Raw genomic sequence first — 21,068 nt, 5'->3', positions numbered from 1 at the left:
AACAGAAGATGACTTCCTGGATAAATTAAGAATTTAAAAAGTTCCTTATTTTTCTGAGCCCTACTGTGGAATTAACCAGCATTAAAATTGTGATGTAAATTCCTTGTATATACACAAAATTAGGTGGTGAGATTATAGGTCATTTTATAATCTCTACAATGAATCCATATTATTAAACCAAGAAAACAAACAGTGAATAAAGTAGTTTCCTTGGCTTAGAACCAGCTATGAGACAGTTGAGAAACCAGGAACCTCATCTCTGGGTAAAGCTGAAGACAATATTGTGATAAACACTGCAATTGTAACCAGTGGGGTCAAAAGATTAGAATTCATTTTGTTTCCAACTCTATTTTGCTCCAAGATATGGGAAAGTCATTTTCCTTCTCTCAGGATTTCAATTTCTTTGCCTTTGAATGGGTATCATTCTGTTAACTCTGTTAGTCTGAGAATTTTGATGATCAAATAAGACAGTGGAGAAAAAGTTATTTATTTAATGTTTTGGCAGTGGATTGAATAATCCCAACTTTCAAATAAAACATGTATTTTTTCCCAAAGATAACTTTTATATGCATTAGGTTTGTGAGTTTTTGAAGATATTCTCATATGCTTCTGTCTTGATCTTTGCTAATTTTGCTGATACTGAGTTTTTTTCTCTCCCCTTTCTTTCTAAGCCAACTACTGATAGCTGAGCCCAGCAGGAGGCCAGTCTGCCTGTCGAGTCAGAGACTGGACTCTAGATTTACCTGGGTAAGACACCCATGTTCAAAAGCAGTCGAGGGTTTTCAGATAGCACTTCAAGTCTGCCAGTACTGAAAGTGGAGAATAGCCTTATCATGACCTTGAAAACTGAGCATATTAGAGCTGGATTCTGTTTCAGGGGACATGAGTTTATTTGAGTCTTTATTCCAAAGTCTGAATTTAATCTTTGGATATAAAGCAGTGATTACAAGCCATCCAGATCTTGTCAGCAGAAAGGACTTGCTGCTGGATGGCACCACACTGAAAATCTCCAAAGAGGACTCCGAGGGATCTTCCTCTCTTAAGAGCTTAAAAAAAGCCAATGAGCAAATATTCATGGTGGGCTTTGCCAACTGCTAGGACCACTGTGAGAGGACTGACAAAGAGACACATGGTGCCCTATGAGGTGCTTTTGGACACGTGTTGAGCTGCAAAAGACATGGGATAAGACGTCCTTTACAACTGTGGGTGGGGGGTACTCGAAAGTCCCATAACCACAGCCTCTTTCCTATTCATGTGACACAGCTTGAAATTTCTCCATTAGAAAACACTCAATACTTCCTTCAAAGGCCAATCCACATGTTATTTTCTGTATGAAATGTTCCAGCCCTTCTTTCATGATCCTTCCTACCTATGTATCCATAGCACCTTGACCGTACCTCTAGCAATACACTTAAGATACTGTGATAGAGGGGGCATTTTCCTGGAATATAAGAGTGAGACAGGCCTAGATTTGGAGCTTCACTGGTGACTCAGTGGTAAAGAATCCACCTGCCAATGCAGGAGAGGCATGTTCAATCCCTGGGTCGGGAAGATCGCCTGGAGAAGAAAATGGCAACCCACTCCAGTGTTCTTGCCTGGGAAATCCCATGGACAGAGGAGCCTGGCGGGCTATAGCCCATGGAGTCGCAAAGAGTCGGACATGACTTAGCGATTAAACAACAAACAACAGATCTAGATTTTAATCTCAAATCCTGTGGCCAGTTACTATCTAACCCTCATTTTAAATGTCTTTTAACTTGTGAATTTATCAACAAAGAGAGGAAGAAAACTATAGGAGATGATATAATCCACCTGCTACTTCATAGAGGCCCCCTCCCACCCCCCAAAAAAACAAAAACAAAAACCTGTCAGTCTCATCCTCCCTAGTATGGTTACATGTCTGTCTCCCTCTGTCCACATGCTCACTGTGGAAGCTTTGTGAAATGTTAACTTGGTGAAGCGCAACACTTCTAAAATGTTTCTGGTTGTGGTGGGGTAACAAGGATCATTCTCTGGGGCGGGTTGAGGAGCAAAAGAGAGAAAGCAGCCACTCTGCAGGCACGCACAGGTTCCCCCGGTGCTCAGTCAAACAGTGATCTACATGCTGTTATAATGGACTCTGCAGACCTGGTTAAAGGGCCCAATCAGTTGACTTTAACTGAATCATAAGGGAGGTTATCCTGGGTGGGCCTGAACTAGTCTGTTGGAAGGCATTTAAACCAAGGTTTAGGTCTTCCTTGAGGAAGAGAGCCCAACAGATGCTGAGACTACAACTCCTCTCCCTTCCCTCTCAGTCTTCCATCTTGACGGCCGTGTGTGATCGTGGCCTGTGGTGTTCCAGCTTCTTGTGGTCTTCCTATGCCTGACTGCTGGCCTTACAGACTTTGGGTTTGCAAGGCTAATTCACTGTACTATGTCAATCTGTCTCTCTCTCTCTAGACACCCACATATAACCTCTCCTACTGGTTTTACTTCTCTGGTTGAATTCATCCTCCCTCTAGATTACAAGGACCATGACATCAGGGATGGATTTTTTTATTCATCTTGGCATCTCCAGTGCACACCGTAAGTGCTCAGTAAATGTGGATGAGTTCTCATTAGCTATCTACAGGGAACTCTACTCAATACTCTGTAATTACCTATATGTGAATGGAATCTAAAAAGAGTAGATATATTTATACATATAATTGATTCACTTTGCTCTATAGCAGAAACTAACGCAACATTGTAAATCAACTATATTCCAATAAAATAAAAATCTTTAAATGTTTGGGGGTTTTACTTTAATTTATTCTTGTGACTTATCAGCCTTCTTTAGGCAAGGTTTTATTTATTTATTTATTTTTTGTTTTTTTTTTAAGATGCAGAAAACTCACAGTAGGTCAATAGGCCAAGATACCAGGCCTGGATATGTGCATGCTCAGTTACTCAGTTGTGTCCAACTCTTTGCAACTCCATGCACTGTAGCCCACCAGGCTCCTCTGTCCATGGGATTCTCAGACAAGAGTACTGGAGTGGGTTTCCATTTCCTCCTCCAGGGGATCTTCCCAGCCCAGGAATCAAACTCAATTTCTTATGTCTCCAGCACTGGCAGGCAGAGTCTTTACCTCTGCACCACCTGGGTGTGGATCATTTAACCTGTGCTTTTCTTAGCAGAGAAGGGGATCAAAGCAACAAGAATGGGACCCAGGGTGAGAAGAATAGGGGACTTGAAATATGCCCCCAATAATAAAAGCCACTGTTTATAGTCTTCACTTTGTGCCAGGCACTCAGCTAAGTACTTGAATGACTACCTCATTTAAACCTCACAATAACCTTCTATTATTCCCATTAACTGATGAGGAAACTGAAGGCCAGAGAAATGTTAAAACACTTGTCAAGGTTACAGCTTTTAGGAGAGGAAGCTGGATTCGAATCCAGGGAATCTGACTCCAGAGTCTGCCTTCCCAACTACTAAGTGATACAACTCCAAGGAAGTTCAAGGAGCCCCAGAAGAAGTCTGCAGAGTTGCTTTCTCATCCTTTCTCCTGATAACATGAGGCTCAAAGGGCAGAGAAATACCCAGACCCCGAAGCCCTAGATCTGCTTTCAGATGCAGAGGGTCAGCAACCACATGAGCAAGGCACCAGGCCTGGGAAAATCCACCAAGGTGGCATTTAATATGGCAAGGAAGGGGTTGCTGTGGCACACACATGCCAATGTGCTGGATGCGTTATCGGAAGGGATGCTCTGCTTTTACACTAAATGTCAGACTAAAATTGATATGTGCAGTTGTGGACAGGACTAAGAAGGAGCTGACCCTGGGCTCCTACCCAGTCCATAATGCAACTTGTTAAATTAAATCCATATCAAGTAAAAGTAAAGATACAGTCCTTCGCAACTGTATACTGAGCACCTAGTTGGTGCTAGGCACTGCATTAAGCCATGGGATAAAGCCGCAACAACAGCAAGGGAGAGGAATTTGGGAAGCCCCATAGCTTCCCTCAAAGCCTGCCCAGAGAAATTCTATTGGGTTAAAAGGAAGGCTGCTGTCCATGGTACTAGGGAGTGACAGAAACTAGAAGCCAAAAGTTGTGGTTATGATCAAGGGAATCAAAATCCAAAAGGACCTCTGCTCAGCTGACAAGTGAGGCTGATGCAGAGGGGTGATAAAGACCAATTCAGAGATGAAGCACCCTGGAATCCAGTTGGTTTCTTCCAGAGAAATCCTCTGTCTCATGCTTAGAGACTGGGGTTTATACAAGGTATGTCCTTTGCTCACGTTTCCAGCCTTGCTTACAAATTTACTTCACTCTCTGGACCTCCTTGAGTTCCACCAACACATCATGCTCCCTACCACCACAGGACCTTTGTACATGATAGATTGATCTTTACCAAGTTAGCTCATGCTCATCTTCTTACAATTCTCAACTCAACAATCAGTTCCTCAGCAAAGCCTTGTTTTATTCCCTAGTCTACATCAGGTTTTTAAAAATGCATTCACCAAACCATATTTCCTTTCTTTGCAGGATTTACTTCAGTTTGTAATTATATATTCATTGGTGTGATTATTTGATTAATGTCATTCTAAAGGCAGAAAATTTGTTTCTTTTTATTCTTGTATCCCTGTGGCTTAATGCAGTGCCTAGCACAAACTAGGTCTCAGTATATAGTTGTGGAGGGCTGTATCATTACTTTTACTTGATGTGGATTTATTTAATAGGTTCCAAAATGGACTAGGTAGGAGCCCAGAGTCAACTCCTTCTTAGAACTGAGAACAGAGTTCAAAGGATCCTAGGTATATAATACTTTTCATAATTAAGAAACATCCTTACTTTATTGAAAAGTCAGGGCTGCCTTTTGCCCTAGAAAACCACTAATCTAGAAATGAGTTGTTATTGTCCTGATGTAGTTAACCCATTAAGGCCAGAGTCTGACCATGTTATGCTAGAACCTGTTACACAAAACAGGGACAGGCTGACTATGGATGAAAGGAAGAGGATACAAGACCAGGCGCCATAAGGCTAGGAATGTCTCCCTCTGATATGGTGCTAAACACAAGGCCTGGACCTCAGAGACCTTGTAGATATCTGGTAACTAGGGTATAATGAGCAACATCTTGCAAACAATACACCAAACAACAGAACTGAAGGGGGTGTCTAGAACTGAGAAGACTCAGAAAATAAATTCAACAGAATAGAATCTACCCTTCTAACACTCAACGTTTCTAGTTTCCTTTTATCTTCAGCAATAATTATGACTATAGACTTCCCTGGTGGTCCTGTGATTAAGAACTCTACCTGCCAAAACAGGGGACACAGGTTCAATCCTTGGCCTGGGAAGATTCCACATGCCATAGGGCAACTAAGCTCGTGCTCCATAACTACTGAGTCAGTGCTCAAAAGTCCATGAGCCACAACTACTGCAGACCATGCTCTGCAACAGGAGAAGCCACCACAATGAAAAGCCCATGTGGCACAACTGAAGAATCTCCACTTGCCATAACTAGAGAAAGCCTGAGTGCAGCAACAAAGACCCATGCAGTAAAAAAATAAATATAACTAAATAATTAATAAGATAACTATGATTGTGGTGGTCCCTGCTCACTGATCATTTACTTAGCAAGGTACTGCCCTAAGCGTACATGTACACATATATACACATATGTATGTGTGCATGTTTATAAACACCTTTTACAAAATTCAAACAATCTTCTTTGACAGACCTCTTCTCTACAGATTGTGATGTAGAGACTTGGCTAAGTTAAGAGCCATGTTAAAGCTTACACAGCCAGCAAGTAGTAGAGCTGGGTGAGAACTTCAGGCTTGTTGGACTCCAAAGACTGTGTTCTCAAGCACAATGCCAATGTCACGCCAAATGCTAGTCACTGGAAGCCATGACTTTAAAAAACCATATTGTAACACTACTTGCTTTAATGGCTACTAATACTTTTCTTTACATACACACACTACATAATTTAAATGTATTTTTCAGTATCTGTGATATCATAGGATATGATAGTTGTATAATATTCATTGTCATAAATACGTAATTATGAAAACAAAAAACATCCACATAGTATTTAGAAGCAGTTTGCCTCCCATGTCAGGGTTACTCATACCATACTTTGGGAATCCCACACTTTTCTATCCAGAACCATGTTTCTTCTGCCTCTTTCAGTGGATAAGAAGCACCATGGAAATGGCACTAAACAACATCTGATTTAAGAAGACCTGTCTGGTGGTTGGTGCTTTTCCAAGGCTTTGAAAGATGGCTGCTTCCTACCCCAGAGGCGGCTGCACTTCAGAGACAGCAAGCTAAAGGGTCCCAGTTTGTAGAGTCTGCTCAGTGCTCAGGGCGGTTTGGTTGAAAATAACTATATAGATATCAGTTATTATCATTCTCATGATGACAATGATTATTTTACATATGGCTGCTTTAAGGGTGAATGGCATGGGCTCATTTGTATGCCAGCATCTGGCAGGCTGTCACACATCTGCAGAATATAACCTCAACTGTGCTATTAATACTTCCCTTTTGCGTTCTCCCCAAGGCATCTGTCTCCTAAAGTGCCTAAAGAAACTTCGCTCCCTCTTGAAGCCCTAGAGGCAAAATTCGGAAAACATGTCACCTAGACTGGGGACAGCAGAAGCTCAGAGTGACAGCAGCTGAGCCTGAACAGATTTCTGGCTCTTGGAATAGATGTCAAGGCAGACAGGGAACCACCACCCACACTCGTTCTGTTAGCAGCTGCACTTCCAGGCAAAATCTGGGGGCAGATTCTCCTAGGCTCACACAATATGTCCCATCTGCTCTGTGATCAACAAAAGATGTCAGTCATGGTCTTCATGGTCAGTTCTCAGTCTCCATAATCCCCACCACTGGCTTCTAGCTGCCTTCCCTGAAAAGCCTTGGGAGACTCTTCTGAGGCGGAGACCAGGGGACTGTGCACCTAAACCGGGTCTTTTTATTCATGTGCAACAGCTGTACCACATTTCCCAGCCTGCCTCCCAGTGAGAGGTGGTCATGGGGTTGAGTGAGCTAATGGCACGCATGCTAATTTAGAACCTGGCTCACTGGCGTCTCCCTTGCGTGGTCCTACACCATCTTCCTCTTTTGCTGTACAGATGCCGATAAGGCATCGTTAACACTGGGAAACCACAAGATGGAAAGAACCCGAATCTCTGAATCACTGGTTAGAGGAGGCTGCCTGCTGATGGAGATCAGCAATATTGGACTTTACAGGAGAAATAATCTTTTATATGTTTGAGCCATTATGGACCGTATTTCATATCAGAACATTCAGAGCTTTACTATAACTAATATATCCTTATGGTGAAATCGCCAGATTCTATTTCATTATCAATTATCTCATGGATTATCTCCACTTTAGTGACCTACTAGTATTTCAAACTTGACATGTCCAATCAAAATGGTACTTTCTGTATGTCAGAATATCCTAAGTACTGGGATACAGGAATGGATCATACAAAGTTCCTTCTCTCATAAAATACACATCCAAAGACAGGGAAGCCCAAAATATACAAATTAAAAAAAACAGTTACAGAGAGTGACACATATTATGAAGTTAATGGGGATAGAAGGTTATTGGGGGTTCCTTGGGAGTTAGTGGGAGGAAGTGCCTCTGAAGAGGTGACAGGAGATTGAAATCTATATGATGACATGTAAAAAGTCAGCCCTTTGGACTCTGGGGGCAAAGTATTCCAAGAAGAGGGAACAACAAACGCAGAGAATGGAAGGAAGATCAAGCATTACCGAGGAACAGAAAAGAGGTTAGGTGGTAAAGAAGAGTGACCTCGGGGAGAGTGGTATGACAAGGCAGCAAAGAGGGAGGCAGGGACATGATCATGTGAAATCTTACAGTCCAAGATTAAGAACTTGGACCTTATTCTAAGTTCAAACGGAAACTGCCAGTGTGTTTTAGTCCTGGGAGGAATGATATATGAATTACACGTTGAAAGGCCCACTCTATTATGCGGGACATGTATTGTGTAGGACAGAGAGAAAGAACAGAAACCAGAGAGTAGAATATTGCAGTCACAAAGGTGAAAGCACCATGGCCAATACTAGTGTGGGTTGGCAGGAGTGGAGATGGAAAGAGATGAGTTGATTTGAGATACATTTTAGAGGAAGCAAAGGCAGGGCTCACGGACAAATTGGGTTGGTGGGTAGAGAGGCTGGTAACTGGGAGAAAGGATCAATATTGACTCTTATGTTAGTTACTCAGCTGCCTGGGTGGTGAAATCATTAAGATTGGGAATTCAAGAGAAGAGTCAGATCTGTGGTGGAATGAACCACATGATAGGTGCTGAATAGATGACTGATTTTAACATGAAATATAGGGTCAACATAGTAGGACAAGAATGCTGGGTCATATACTCACTTAGTAGTTGTCTTGATTTCTCTAAATTTGAGTTAACAGAAGATAATAATAATTTCAATATGGGGTTGTTATATCCAATATACTCTTGGCAGGAAGAGACTGAAGAAGTATGATGGGGACACGAGCATTGCTAATAAAGTTTGATTTTCTGATTTAGATGTTACTTATACAGGAGTCCTCTGCCTGTGAAAATTCATCAAGCTGGACAATTATGATATGTGCACTTTTCAAAATGAGATTCTATATGTTAAGTTCCCAGTGCAGTGCCTGGAATTCAACAAATCCACTATTACTTTCATTATTATGATACAATGAAAACCATTTCCTATGTAACTGTGGTCCATAATGTAGATATAGGCCATTTGTGAATTCATCAACAAGAGGAAGGAACCTTACCCTAAACTCTAGGGTCTAGTCTTATAGCTGATAAAGTTCTAATTCATGACACACAAATGCTTCTGCATAAAGGAAGTGATTCAGTGTTCTAACCCAAAGGTAGTCCTGGTTCACTACTTGCAATTCAATACCTCCCTAACTTTGGACAAAAGTGTATCACAGATGCCAATATAATTTAAAAGGGAACAGATCTCCACAAGTGCTAAGTCTTCGATAGTGATTGCCCCTTTCTCTTCCATTTCCTCCCAAGCTTGCTCATACCTGAATAGTCTTGATTCAAGCCAACTGGTTATTGGCCCCAAAGAAAGGATACTAAAACTTTGATTGGTTATTTCAAAGTTCCATAGGTTAATTCTCAGGTCATCAGCTGACATGTAGGTTTCATAGTCGCTGTTGACTGATATAGAGTTGATGTGATATGTGTGCGCGTTGGCAAATACTCTTCGCGGGGTGGCCTCCACCATCAGGTCCATGGGTCTCAGGACAGGCACCTGGGATGCAAGAGAAACAAATTGCTTCAGAACCAAAGCTCTTCATTAGGAAAGACTGTGTGTGTTTATGTCCTTCATTATTACACACAAAATCATGACCACATCACATCAAAGGAGATCTAAGCTAGAGAAAGAGACTGATAAATTACATGCGGTTCCTATTCCCTTTGGTGCCTTTTAGTTTCACTCTTTTTAAAAAATGTCACCATCCCTTAGCCCTCATGGGCAATTTCATCCTTTGTAGACTCTAAGATTTTTTTCAAGTGGCCTCCTCTCAGGGGAACTTTGAATCCACTGTGGGGTGATTAGCTGCCAGAGATGTTGTTCCAGATTGTTTGTTTTTTAAAACATGAAATCTATTTTTAGAAGGAAGTTGTAGAAATTTTTAGAAATGTCTAGTTCAACTGAGATTAAAATTTAGTTTTCATGGCTTTGGGAGCCTAGGCCCCATCCTGGTTCTATCTTCCATCTTTTTAAAAGAATTTTGGGAAAGCATATAATCACCCAATTCTAGTAGCCCAAAATCAGTCATTACAATATAGGGAACCCATTGTTTTATCTGGGAAGATCTTGGTTTAACCTGGATATCAACAAGGCAGTGTACACTGTCATGTCAAAACTGTCCCCATTTGGACAATAAATTATATGGTCATCTTACTGATACATAAAGGATACTTAGTATTTGTAGAATGAATAAGTGAGAATATGTGAACAATTGTTATCTTCTTATGGGTCAAAGAATCAGACAGTTAAATAGTTTTGCACACAAGGGACTTTCCTGGTGGTCCAGTGATTAAGACTTTGCCTTCTAATGCAGGGGGTACAGGTTCCATCCCTGGTTGGGGGGGCTAAGATTTCACATGCCTTGTGTGACCAAAAAAAACGAAACATAAAACAGAGGCAATATTGTAACAAATTCAAAAAAGACTTTAAAAATGGTCCATATCACAAAAATCTTAAAAAAAAATGTTGAATGAAGAATTCAGAAGAAACACAGAATCCTATGAAAATGTGGCACTGGATATCCTGGAAATCAGAGAAGCTTGAGATGTGGATGTAGGAAGAACCAGGGATCCTCTAAAAGCCAGGAGTGGGATGGAAGGGAAAGTCTTCACAAGCCCTCTACCTTGTTGTGGATGGTGGTTCTATAGCAGAGGCCCAGGGAAGGCAAAAACTAAGAGAGCTGGTTCTGACCACAGATTCACCCCTCACTGACAGGCTGTGTGACCTTGGGCAATTATCTTGCCCCTTCTGGGCTCTAGTTTTACTCTCTGAAATATCCACTGTGCCCTACTTATCATGAAGGGTGGTTGGGATCTGTTGAGATGATTTGCCCTTCAGTTCAATCTCCTATTCACCCTTTCAACAACATTTTCTTGAGCTCTGTACAAGGTCCTGGTGGCGGGGGTGGGGGGGACATTCAACTGAGGCGCCAAACCAGACACTTGCCTTCATCTGGCTGGTCCAGATGGTGGGGGCAGGTATGAAATCATCTCATAATAAAATGTAGCAAGCACCCCAAAGGAGAGGAAATAGCACAAAGAAGGATTTAACCTGGTCAGAGAGGTCTGGAGAGGATGACTTAAAGGATGAGAAGGGATCTACTAGTTCAGGAGGGGAAGGAAGAATGCTCCAGTCAGTGGAAAGAGCACGTGCAAATGTCCTATGGTGAGGGTGACGCAAGAATGAAAGATCAATGGGTCAGTGTAGTTGAGACAGAGAGTGATGAGAACCACGGTGGGAGATGGAGTGACAGGGTAGGTAAGAGGCAGGCCCCAAAAGAGATTTTTGCCACCACCCTAAGAGAAATGAAAGTGAAAAGTGAAAGTGTTAGTCAGTCGTGTCCGACTCTGTGACCGCATGGACTGTAGCCCACCAGCCCAAGAGATATGGGAAGAAATCAAAAGATTTTTCAATGATTTTGATATGATGAGGATCAAAGTTTCTGTGAGATCATTCCTGATGTAGTGGGGAGAACAAATTATAGAGGATGAATGAAGTAGAATTTCAAAAAGGAAGGTGATATATTGATACTATTGAACACCAATTAAAGGTATGTTTGAGTTAAGGCTTTGTAATGGGTAAGAAAAGTGCCTTAGAAACTCTCCCACAAATATTTATTGGGCACTGATGCTGTGTCAATTATCCTTCATACACCACCTCAGGAAATTATTTGACAACTCTGTGAAATAGATACCAGTAGCATGAAGTACTATGATAAAGAGAAAACTCAGGCTCAGAGAAGCTAAGTCACTGGCCCAGAGTTGCCTGGTTGTAGGAGGCATAGTCAGAATTTGATTGCAGAGTCTATCTGACTGCAAAGCTAGGGCTTTTCCCACTGTATCACACCTCACTCAGATACTATAACATAGTAGGAAGTGATAAATGTTCTGTAAGGGACATGAGTACAGGGCCCATAAAATTTATGGAATTGACAGATTTATGGGTAGTAATAATGGTAGTGGTAGTCGTAGAATTTTGCGGTTAAGCTGCCTCTAGAAGTCTCAATTTGGAGTTGGAGGTGTTCATGGCATTTGAATAGGGTGTCTTCCATGTGCTTTCAGAGATTCATGCCCTGCTTTGAGCTTTGTCACAAAGAAATTCCCTACCTGGAGCTTTTGAGCTCTGCACTCCCCTACTCCCACCCGCCTCCCCAAGGTAGTGGCCCTGAAAGCAGGTTCCCCAGGGCTAGAGAAGCAATGGAATCTGTGAGGACTTCCTGGGGCTTTGCCTAAACTCTTCTCTGGGCCTCCTTCATTACCCTCACTGTCTGCACAGCCTTCCTGTGGCTGTGGTGATGGGGGGAGGGAACACGACAGCTGGGATCAAGAGGCATTACAAGTGGGAGCTGCCAGCTCAGAGCTTCAGCTTCATGTGACAGGCCTGCCTGCTAATTCAGGCTGACATACTCCATGATGTAGCACTTAATGGGGAAGCTCTGGGAAGGTATCTGGGGAGGGAGCGCTAATGCTCTGCCCAGATAAGCCAGGCGACAAATATCACTCGTGATATTCCCACACCCTCCCTATGCCCAGGTCAAGGCTGTCCACTGCCCAGGGACACCCTGTCAAAAAGGAGGAAGAAGGAGGGAAGGTGGTTCAAGCTTACCAACTGGACAGGATGACCAGTTAGGAAACCTTGCTGGGACTGTGTTTCCTGTCTGCTCTGGATATATGCTCTTTCTGGGGCCAGGCAGGGAGAAGAGTGGGATACAGGTCCCCGAGTTCAGCCCATAGGCAATCATTTGGGTCTTCCCTGTAAGATCAGGGAGGGCTTCCTGTAGTAGCAGTCACTGAGTTAGAGCACCTCTGCCCTTCAGCCCTCTCGGTAGCCGACCTCACGAGGAAGATTCCTTGTTTGCCATTTTACCGGGGAGGTGAAATAACCTGTCTGACATCACACAGAGGAAGGAGCAGGGCTGAACTGGGACAATGTGGTTCCTGAGTGAGCTCACAGAATCACTGCTGCAAAAGAGACGCCTAGGATGAAATACGAAAATGCCACTTCTGCAAGTCAAAAATTGTCACATCTAGGTAATTTCATGTGGTTCAGCCTAACACTTGGGAAGGACTCTGTGCCATATGGATGTGACATTGACTCATGAAACCTGAACCTTGGAAGGACCCCTGGAGTCTCCTTCAAGGATGTCACAAGTATATGTGTGTGTTGGGGAGGGGCACAGTGGGAGGGCATGGTGTCTGGGCCTTACGACCTTCATCATTCTTGGTAATATGCTTGGATTCTCACACCTTGCTTAAGTAACTATGGATAAGGAAAGTTTGAGACCAACTACCACAGACAGTTCTGAATTCTGCAGATGAAGAAGTCAGGAACCCCAGAGGTGACGTGCCATGGCCGTGGTCACCCGGGAGGGGTTGCCAGCACAAGCTGGCTTTCTGCCTCTCATCCTATCGCCTCCTCTGTCCCCAAACCAGGTGCCTGAGCTGTCCTCCACAGGACCAGACAAACTCCAGGATCAAGCCAGGACCTTCAACTGGTGGTTCACACCCTCTTTTCTGCACTATCTTGGCAGTGGCTGTGGGGTGAGATGACCTCCCATCCCCCACTCCCCGAGACAAGGCTGGTGCTTCACTAGGCTTGCAAATGAGAACGGGGCCAGCCTTGGCCCTTGGAGGCTGCAGGTGGCCCTGAACTCTGCTGCTGGAATCCTTGCCCCTCCCTAGGCACTCCATACTCCTCCCTGACCCTGATTCAGTCTCAGCTCACTGCCCTGAGCATGACCGCAAAGCATAAGCAACCCAGCCTGGTTGTCAAGACAACCGGTGCTGTGTTAAGAGTATCCACCAAATAAAGTTTCACAGACCAAGAGAGCAGCCTCAGAGTCTAACCTGCCACGAGGCTTATAGACATCTATCTCAGCTGGGATATTAGTGGGCTGTGGAGAACCCCAGAATGCCCTGGGGCTCCTTTCCCCACATCATTCAGGGCTCTGTTCAATGATCACCCCTTGAGAGAGGTCTCCTGTGCCCCTACCCCACCTCACAAGGCACACCCTCCACTCACCATCCTCTGACCCAGCTTACTGCTTATAAAGTTAAGCAAGTCTTAAGCAGTTCATCAGTGAATCCTCATCGGTAGCCCATGATTTAGCTTGGTGAATATGATCTCTGCTGCACAGATGAGGAAATGACCAGAGAGGTTAAGTAATTTGTATAAAGTCACACAGCTCAGACTCAGGCCTGGCACTCCTTGACTCTGGAGTCTAAGTCCTTGGCTGCTCTGTCCTTGGGGCCTGGAGGGGGCACGCTCGGGTGTGTGGGAGAGACAAGTGAGTTTGTGGAGGTTTCAGTGTAGGGGGTCTGGGCTGTAATGGAAGTCAGCAGGCACTGCCCAGGGCAGTGTGAGCTAAATGGGCTGTATCTGCTTGGGGAGCTCAAGAGAGACCTCAGAAAGGAGAGGACTACTGAGCGAGCAGGAGGTGACGGGTTTGTGGGAATCCACCAGGTGAAAGTGGGGGCCGGGGAGGAGAGGGAGCGGTTGGAGGGAGCCGCATGTGCAGAGCTCAGACGGGAGGGAGCAAAGTACAAGGTGAAGAGTGTGATTCCATGGGTTTCTGGGCATCGTGGCTGGGGGTGGGGCAGTGATTTTGTCATTCACTCAAAATGCAAAATAATGTCTTCCTCCACATCAGACATGAAGAAAAACCTGAGCTTGGTGAGGGGACGGAGAACTGATGAGAGCCGAGTGGGGATGGAAGGCCTCCCTTGGGGGCAGGATATTTGAGCTGAGAGCTGAATGTAGGGAGGTCAGCAGCCACGTGGTGCTCTGGAGAAGAGCACTCCAAGCAGAGGAAACAGCAAGTGCAAAGGCCCTGAGGTTGGAATGCACTCAGAGGATAGAAAACACAGAGAGGGGCCTTTGTGGCTGGAGAGGAGTCAGCAGGGAAGGACAGTGGTAGATGGAAGATCAGAAGTCAGGGCTGGGTCACAGGTGTGATTGTGGGGATAGGAAGATCACTAGCTGCCCAATATTGCCTTCCTCCTTCTCTCTCCCTTCTCTCTCCCTGTCTTTCAGCCTTCCTCCCTTCACATCTTTCTCATTATCTCTCCTGCCGAAACACAAGCCCACCTTTCACCTCTCAGAATCCATTTACTAACAAAACGAATGTCACTGTCATTTGATTTATCAGTGCCTGTGGTGGTGATGCATCACAGTCTTCTGTGGCACCTAAGCGGGTGTCAGCAGGTCACAAAGGCCCCTTTGGAGACACATGGCGAAAGGGGAACAGAATCCTGGAAGCCCCCAAGGCCCCCCACTTTACATGACATCTGTGAAAATGCACAGCAGGGGAGGGGCTGGAGGTGAGGGCTCTTCACAGGGAAAAAACCACAGCTGTGCTCACCATGGTGACCTCCAGAGCCTCCATAAGTTGACAGATTCAAGGCAAGAGCCTGAGAGAGAAGAGATGGCTGTACAAGAGCTCAAGAACAGAAAAAAGCTGGAGCCATGGAGAAGGGAGAGAGAGGAGTCCACTGGTACAAGGACGTGCACGGATTCCAGCTGTTTGGTAACTTTGGGTCAAATCTGACTGAATTCAGCAGACAAATGTGAATACCCTTGGATGCTAAGTACAATCAACATAATTGACAAGACTGGGCCTTTTGAAAAAATTGCTACCAACTTACATCCATGTTTGCTTGTATTTCCTTGTCAATATTCAACAGATGCTTCCCACCACCCTCCCAAATAACTGAGATTACTCCATACTGAGAATGATAGGATATATTCAGGCCAGGGGGTTGGGGGGTTCTGTGTCATCAATTAGGAAGTTCACGTAGCATTGTCATGACCACATGCTGGCCCCAGATAAAACCTTCCATAAACATTTATTAAGCATTTACTATATGCTGGACAGTCATCACACAGAGTATTCTTATGAAGCTTAGTGGGGGCAGAGAATACACAACCCCCTACCCACCCTGTCTTGTTCATAACCAGCTCTTTTGGGAAGCTGTTTCCCAAAAACCATGTTTGTTTGATCTAGACAAGAAAGAGATGGGAGCTGTCCACCTTTTCTTGGTGCAGGGAACCCTGACCCTGGGGGACCACAGGTTCAAGGCCTCGTGCAGTTTGGGCTGACTACATCATTCCATCTAGAAGCACTAAATGGTAAAGCTGGAGGAAAGGGTAGAAAGTTCCAGATTTCAGCCTCACTTCAGGTTTGCCATCATGCCTTTCCTGGACTTCCTTCAAGAAATATCTTCTGTGATTCTCTAAAGACAATTACTGTAGGTTTGGGATAAAGCCAGCAGTTAGAGAGCACTCAGACTTCATTGTCAAGGAAGAGGGAGTGAGTCATCTTGAAGACGGGAGAGCCATTGGGTCCTACTATAAATATCCCTGTTTCAAAGCTACCCAGCTAAGCAGTGCAGGGGAGCTGTCTTCAAACAGGAGAATGTGCTGACTTCCTAAGAACTTTACGAAATAATTTCAAAGGAAACCATGACTTTTTGTGTGAAGAATCCACCTACCAATGCAGGAGACCTGGGTTCAATCCCTGGGCCAGGATGATCCCCTGGAGAAGGAAATGGCAACTCACTCCAGTATTCTTGCCTGGAAATCCCCATGGACAGAGGAACCTGGTGGGCTACAGTCCATGGGGTCACAAAGAGTCAGATACAACTTGGCAACTGAACAACAACAAACAATATACTTTCCTTCCTAAAATCAAATTATGTCAGGATATACCCACAGTTGAGGTTCTCATTCTCCTCTTTGCAAAAGAAAGATAAACCTTCCCCATCCTGAATCTTACTGGGATGTATTATCCATGGTATAAAACACTTCAGGAAGGGACAGATGACATCTTTAATTGATGCCCCACAAATGACCCCATCACCCAGCTCATTATAATATGAATTTCTAACAAGATTTCTAAAAAAAAAATTCTAATAAAATTAAAATCTAAAAAATTATAATATGAAATTCTAATATAATCAGAATTGTGTTTTATGTTGTTTTGGTCAATTGTGTCCCATTAATAATTTTAGAGATAAATAAATCCAGAAGAGAATTTTAAAGCCTTATAGTTATATATACATGGGGAGGGGAAAACTTATTTTTGTTGCAAAAATGATCAAAAAGAGTTTTTAACATTTATTTGGAGGAAGTTGCAGTGAAAACACAAAATTAAAGAAGAAAAAGGAACAATGTAAAGTTATGACTTTTAAAGAAGTTTATTCCTTATTCTTTTAATGGATATTGATGAGTATCCAGTTACAATGGTGTTTAAATTTCACACATTAAAAAGGTGATCTCAAAGATGCTCAGAAAGGTACGTGGTTATTCAAAATTCTTCTAGGTGGTACACAAGCACAAAATTTGAAGTTATATGGTGTTAGAGAGTTTTCAGAGTCATGTAGACCTGGCCTTGAATCCTGGTTGGGCTATTTACCAGTCACGTGGCCCTGGGCTTCTTACTTCACCTTTCTCCATGTCAAGGCTCTCATCCATAATGTTACAGATAGCATTCCTCTATAACTTCGCTGAGAAAACTTAGCCCAGGGCCTGATACATACCATCTACCAAAGAGACATTTCTGGAGAGCTTACTTTTCGCCAAACTGCACTAAGCACTTTATGCATACCATGTTATTGAATCCTTACTGTGATCTTAACAGGTAAGTACTAATATTCTTCCCACATTACAGGTATGGATCTTGAAGCAAAGGAAGTGGTGAAACTTGCTCAAGGTCATACAAATAATAGGAGGTGGAGTTACCCTTGTTGGCGGTCTGGCTACAGCCCCTATGATAGTTATTACTAGAATCCTTCCCATGAACTTCCAGTTGTAGAAAAAAAAAGATGCATCCTGAGAGATTGCCTAGAGAAGATTTTCTGACTTTTTCTATTGGCTTCAGAGTTTAGACATCCCTTTTATCCACCCAGGGAATTCAGTCATGATTACAGAACTCAGCGTTGCTCAGGAGAAGTGGCTAGTGGGATAACTGGTCACTGGGTAGCAATTAACTTTGTTGGTGGAAAAAAAAAGCGGAAGGCTTTTCTGGTTAGGAGTTTTCCTAATAGCTTCTGTCCACATTGTCATGAAAACCTTGAACAATATGGTTGTTCATCCAATTATCAAACCAACCTGGGGGGCAGAGTCTGGCATTCTGTGTACCCATTATCAAAGGGTAATTTGGTGTAACAAACCAAATCGAGTACGTACAAAGACTGTCAAATAAAATAAACCACTCACAAATTAAATTACTTCCCATTTTCAGTGGGAAGAATGCCAGTCATTTTTCATCTTAAAAAATATGCATCTTAATTCCATTTTTTAAAGAACATGAAAAGAAGCATTTAAAGGCCTCTTGTGCAGTCTGTAGCAAGGTCCACCCTCCCTAGGAACATCTCTCTGGGTCCTGGGACATTTTCTCTCAGAGATTTAATGGAGCATTAAGCCTCACCCTGGTTAAAAAAAAAAAAATAGAAAAACTTGTTTCCTCCATGGATCAATGGTGGATGGAGTTCAGAAAGCAGGAGTGAGAGGTTGGCTCTGATTTATAACGACATATCAGAGCTGTTGTTTCCAGAATGAAACTGCCACTCAACACCACCCCGCCAAACCCCTAGGGAATCCTATCCAAATAATATAATTTTTAGATTTCCCGGATCACACCCTTCAACAGCCTCAATATGTCCCTGAGTTCTTCTTTTACTGGCTTTGTCATATGGATTGAAATAAGACTGAGAGGAAAAACCCCTTTGGAACAAATCAGGCTTTGTGCTTCAGGGACTTAAATATCTTAGAATTATATTCTTTCATTTGACAAATATTTATTAAGTGCCAATCACTGCTTTGCATGGTACGTGTATAGGGTGAACAAAGCAGATTAGTTGTGGCACTTAAAGTCTAATAGGGAAGAAAAACATTAGTGTCTCAAGGTAGACACATTATTACAAACTGCCTAGGATGCTACAGAAAGATGTGTATTGCTTCAAGAGAGGCAAAAATATTTTTTCATTAAAAGAAATAGGGGTTCTAATTTAGATTAGGGAATTAGGTGAATTGTTTTTTGAAGAAGTGACAGCTCACCCCCCAAAAACAGAGCCATAAGCATTCTCTATATAAATGGTTCTTCACTGGAGGCCAAATTGCCATCTGACACGGTCTGGAGATATTTTTGATTGTCAGAATGGAGCGTATGCTATTGGGTAGAGGCCAAGGATGATGCTAAAAGGCCTTCAATGTACAGGACAGCCTCTAGCAGCAAAGAATTACCTGGACCAAAATGTTAACAGTTCTGAGACTGAGAAATCCAGTTCTTAAGAAAATATTTCTGGAAAGAGTCTAAATCAAGGGTGGATAAAAGAAACTCAATATAAACTTCCACAATGAGCAGAAAAAAGTTTCAGTTCATAAATATGTTCTGGTTTAAAAAGTCTTTATATATATATGCATATATATACACATACATATATACACACACATATATATGAAGGATCTATCTATCTATCTCTCAAAGGCTTATCCCTTATTGCCAGCTATAAGAATAACACACAACCCATAAAACATGCCTGGGAAATTAATACATATTTTTTAAACTCAATGCATCAAAGATGATTTTTATAGCAGACTAACAATTTCATGCTCTCGGTGTCTTTGACTTCTTTGGCCTCTCTGCAAAAAAAGAGAGGGAAAATATCTTTTGCTCAAAAGATAAACTCAGTATCTAATTACCAGCCCATGCAGCAGCCTGTAATTCTGCCAGTTTTATCTTATTTTTTTTCTCCCAGACACTTCCATTTTCTGCCAACATTGCTATTTCTCAAAGTGTGCTTCCCTGTACATTGCCTTTCCTGTTATTTCCCTTGATGTTTCACATTGTGCAATTCCACAGGAAAAAAGGAGACATCTTAAAATATCACAGTAGAGGAAAATTTCAATTAACATTTATAGGTGGGAAAGGGGATGGGATGGGAAGAGGCAGTGGTTTAATTTTTGGTTAGTTTGGTTAAGATTAATCACAATAATTGTTTTTGTTTGTTTTTTTTAACTTCTGTTGATGGAAGGATTTCTGAACTCTGCCCATATACTTTCTCCTATTAACAACAGGGATAAGTATCACTGAATCTTTGATAGTCAAGTATCAACAAGACCTCAGGAGGGTCACACTATATTTCTGTCATTTATTACTGTGGCTTACACAGATCGAAGAAGGTAAGTATAAATTTGATATAAACCTTAAGAATCTTAGAGCTGGAAGTTACCTGAGAAGTCATTACGTGAAAAAGGTGTGTGTGTATACAAAGATGAATCTCTAAGAGCTTTAAAACACAGCCTTTCAGAAGTATAAACAAAGCTATTATACGCATGCAACTAAACTGTGTCAGTTCTGCCTCCCACCAACAGATGGCAGTAGTGGTTACCAGTGATATTCTGATTCAGTAACAAAGTGACTTTTCAGGATTGCATTGTCTGGTTCCCATCCCTGAGTGTACATTAGAATCAAATGAGACTTCTTTTAAAAACTGATGCCTGGGGCCCTCCACTGGGTGGTGGAGGTGGGGAGAGTGTCGTTAAGTCAGAATGCTTGGAGGGTGGAAGCCAAGTACTACTGTTTTGAAAGCTCCTGTGATCACTCACCTCAAGCCAGACATCTTGGAGTCCGAAGTCAAGTGGGCCTTAGGAAGCATCACTACAAACAAAGATAGTGGAGGTGATGGGATTCCAGCTGAGCTATTTCAAATCCTAAAAGATGATGCTGTGAAAGTGCTGCACTCAATATGCTAGCATATTTGGAAAACTCAGCAGTGGCCACAGGATTGGAAAAGGTCAGTTTTCATTCCAATCCCAAAGAAGGGCAATGCCAAAGAATGTTCAAATTACCACACAATGGCACTCCTTTCACATACTAGCAAAGTAATGCTCAAAATTCTTCAAGCTAGGCTTCAACAGTACATGAACCGAGAACGTCCAGATATTCGAGCTGGATTTAGGAAAGGCAGAGGAACCAGAGATCAAATTGCCAGCATCCGCTGAATGATAGAAAAAGCAAGAGAATTCCAGAAAAACATCTACTTTTGCTTTTTTGACTACTCTAAAGCCTTTGACTGTGTGGATCACAACAAAATGTGGAAAATTCATTAAAGAGATGGGAATACCAGACCACCTTACATGCCTCCTGAGAAACCCATATGCAGGCCAAAAAGCAACAGTTAGAACTGGACATGCAGCAATGGACTGGTTCAAAATTGGGAAAGGAGTATGTCAAGGTTGTATATTGTCACTCTGCTTATTTAACTTATGTAGAGTACGTCATGTGAAATTCTGGG

General features: G+C 42.7%; 1 protein-coding gene across 7 annotated transcripts in view; it reads right to left on the bottom strand.

Moving 5' to 3' along the window:
* PPP2R2B (protein phosphatase 2 regulatory subunit Bbeta) overlaps positions 1-21,068 on the bottom strand; it is a 514,293-nt gene that overhangs the window by 72,003 nt on the left and 421,222 nt on the right. For all 7 annotated transcript variants that reach the window (XM_043465073.1, XM_043465072.1, XM_043465074.1 and 4 more), the window contains one exon: positions 9,093-9,270. In XM_043465073.1, the coding sequence (XP_043321008.1) occupies positions 9,093-9,270 (178 nt within the window). The remainder of the gene's footprint in view (positions 1-9,092; positions 9,271-21,068) is intronic.

Source organism: Cervus canadensis, chromosome 4 (assembly GCF_019320065.1).
Source record: "Cervus canadensis isolate Bull #8, Minnesota chromosome 4, ASM1932006v1, whole genome shotgun sequence".
In the NCBI taxonomy this organism is placed as follows: Eukaryota; Metazoa; Chordata; class Mammalia; order Artiodactyla; family Cervidae; genus Cervus; species Cervus canadensis.
Note: the sequence above shows the minus strand (reverse complement) of the source record. Positions and strands in the feature narration are given on the sequence as shown.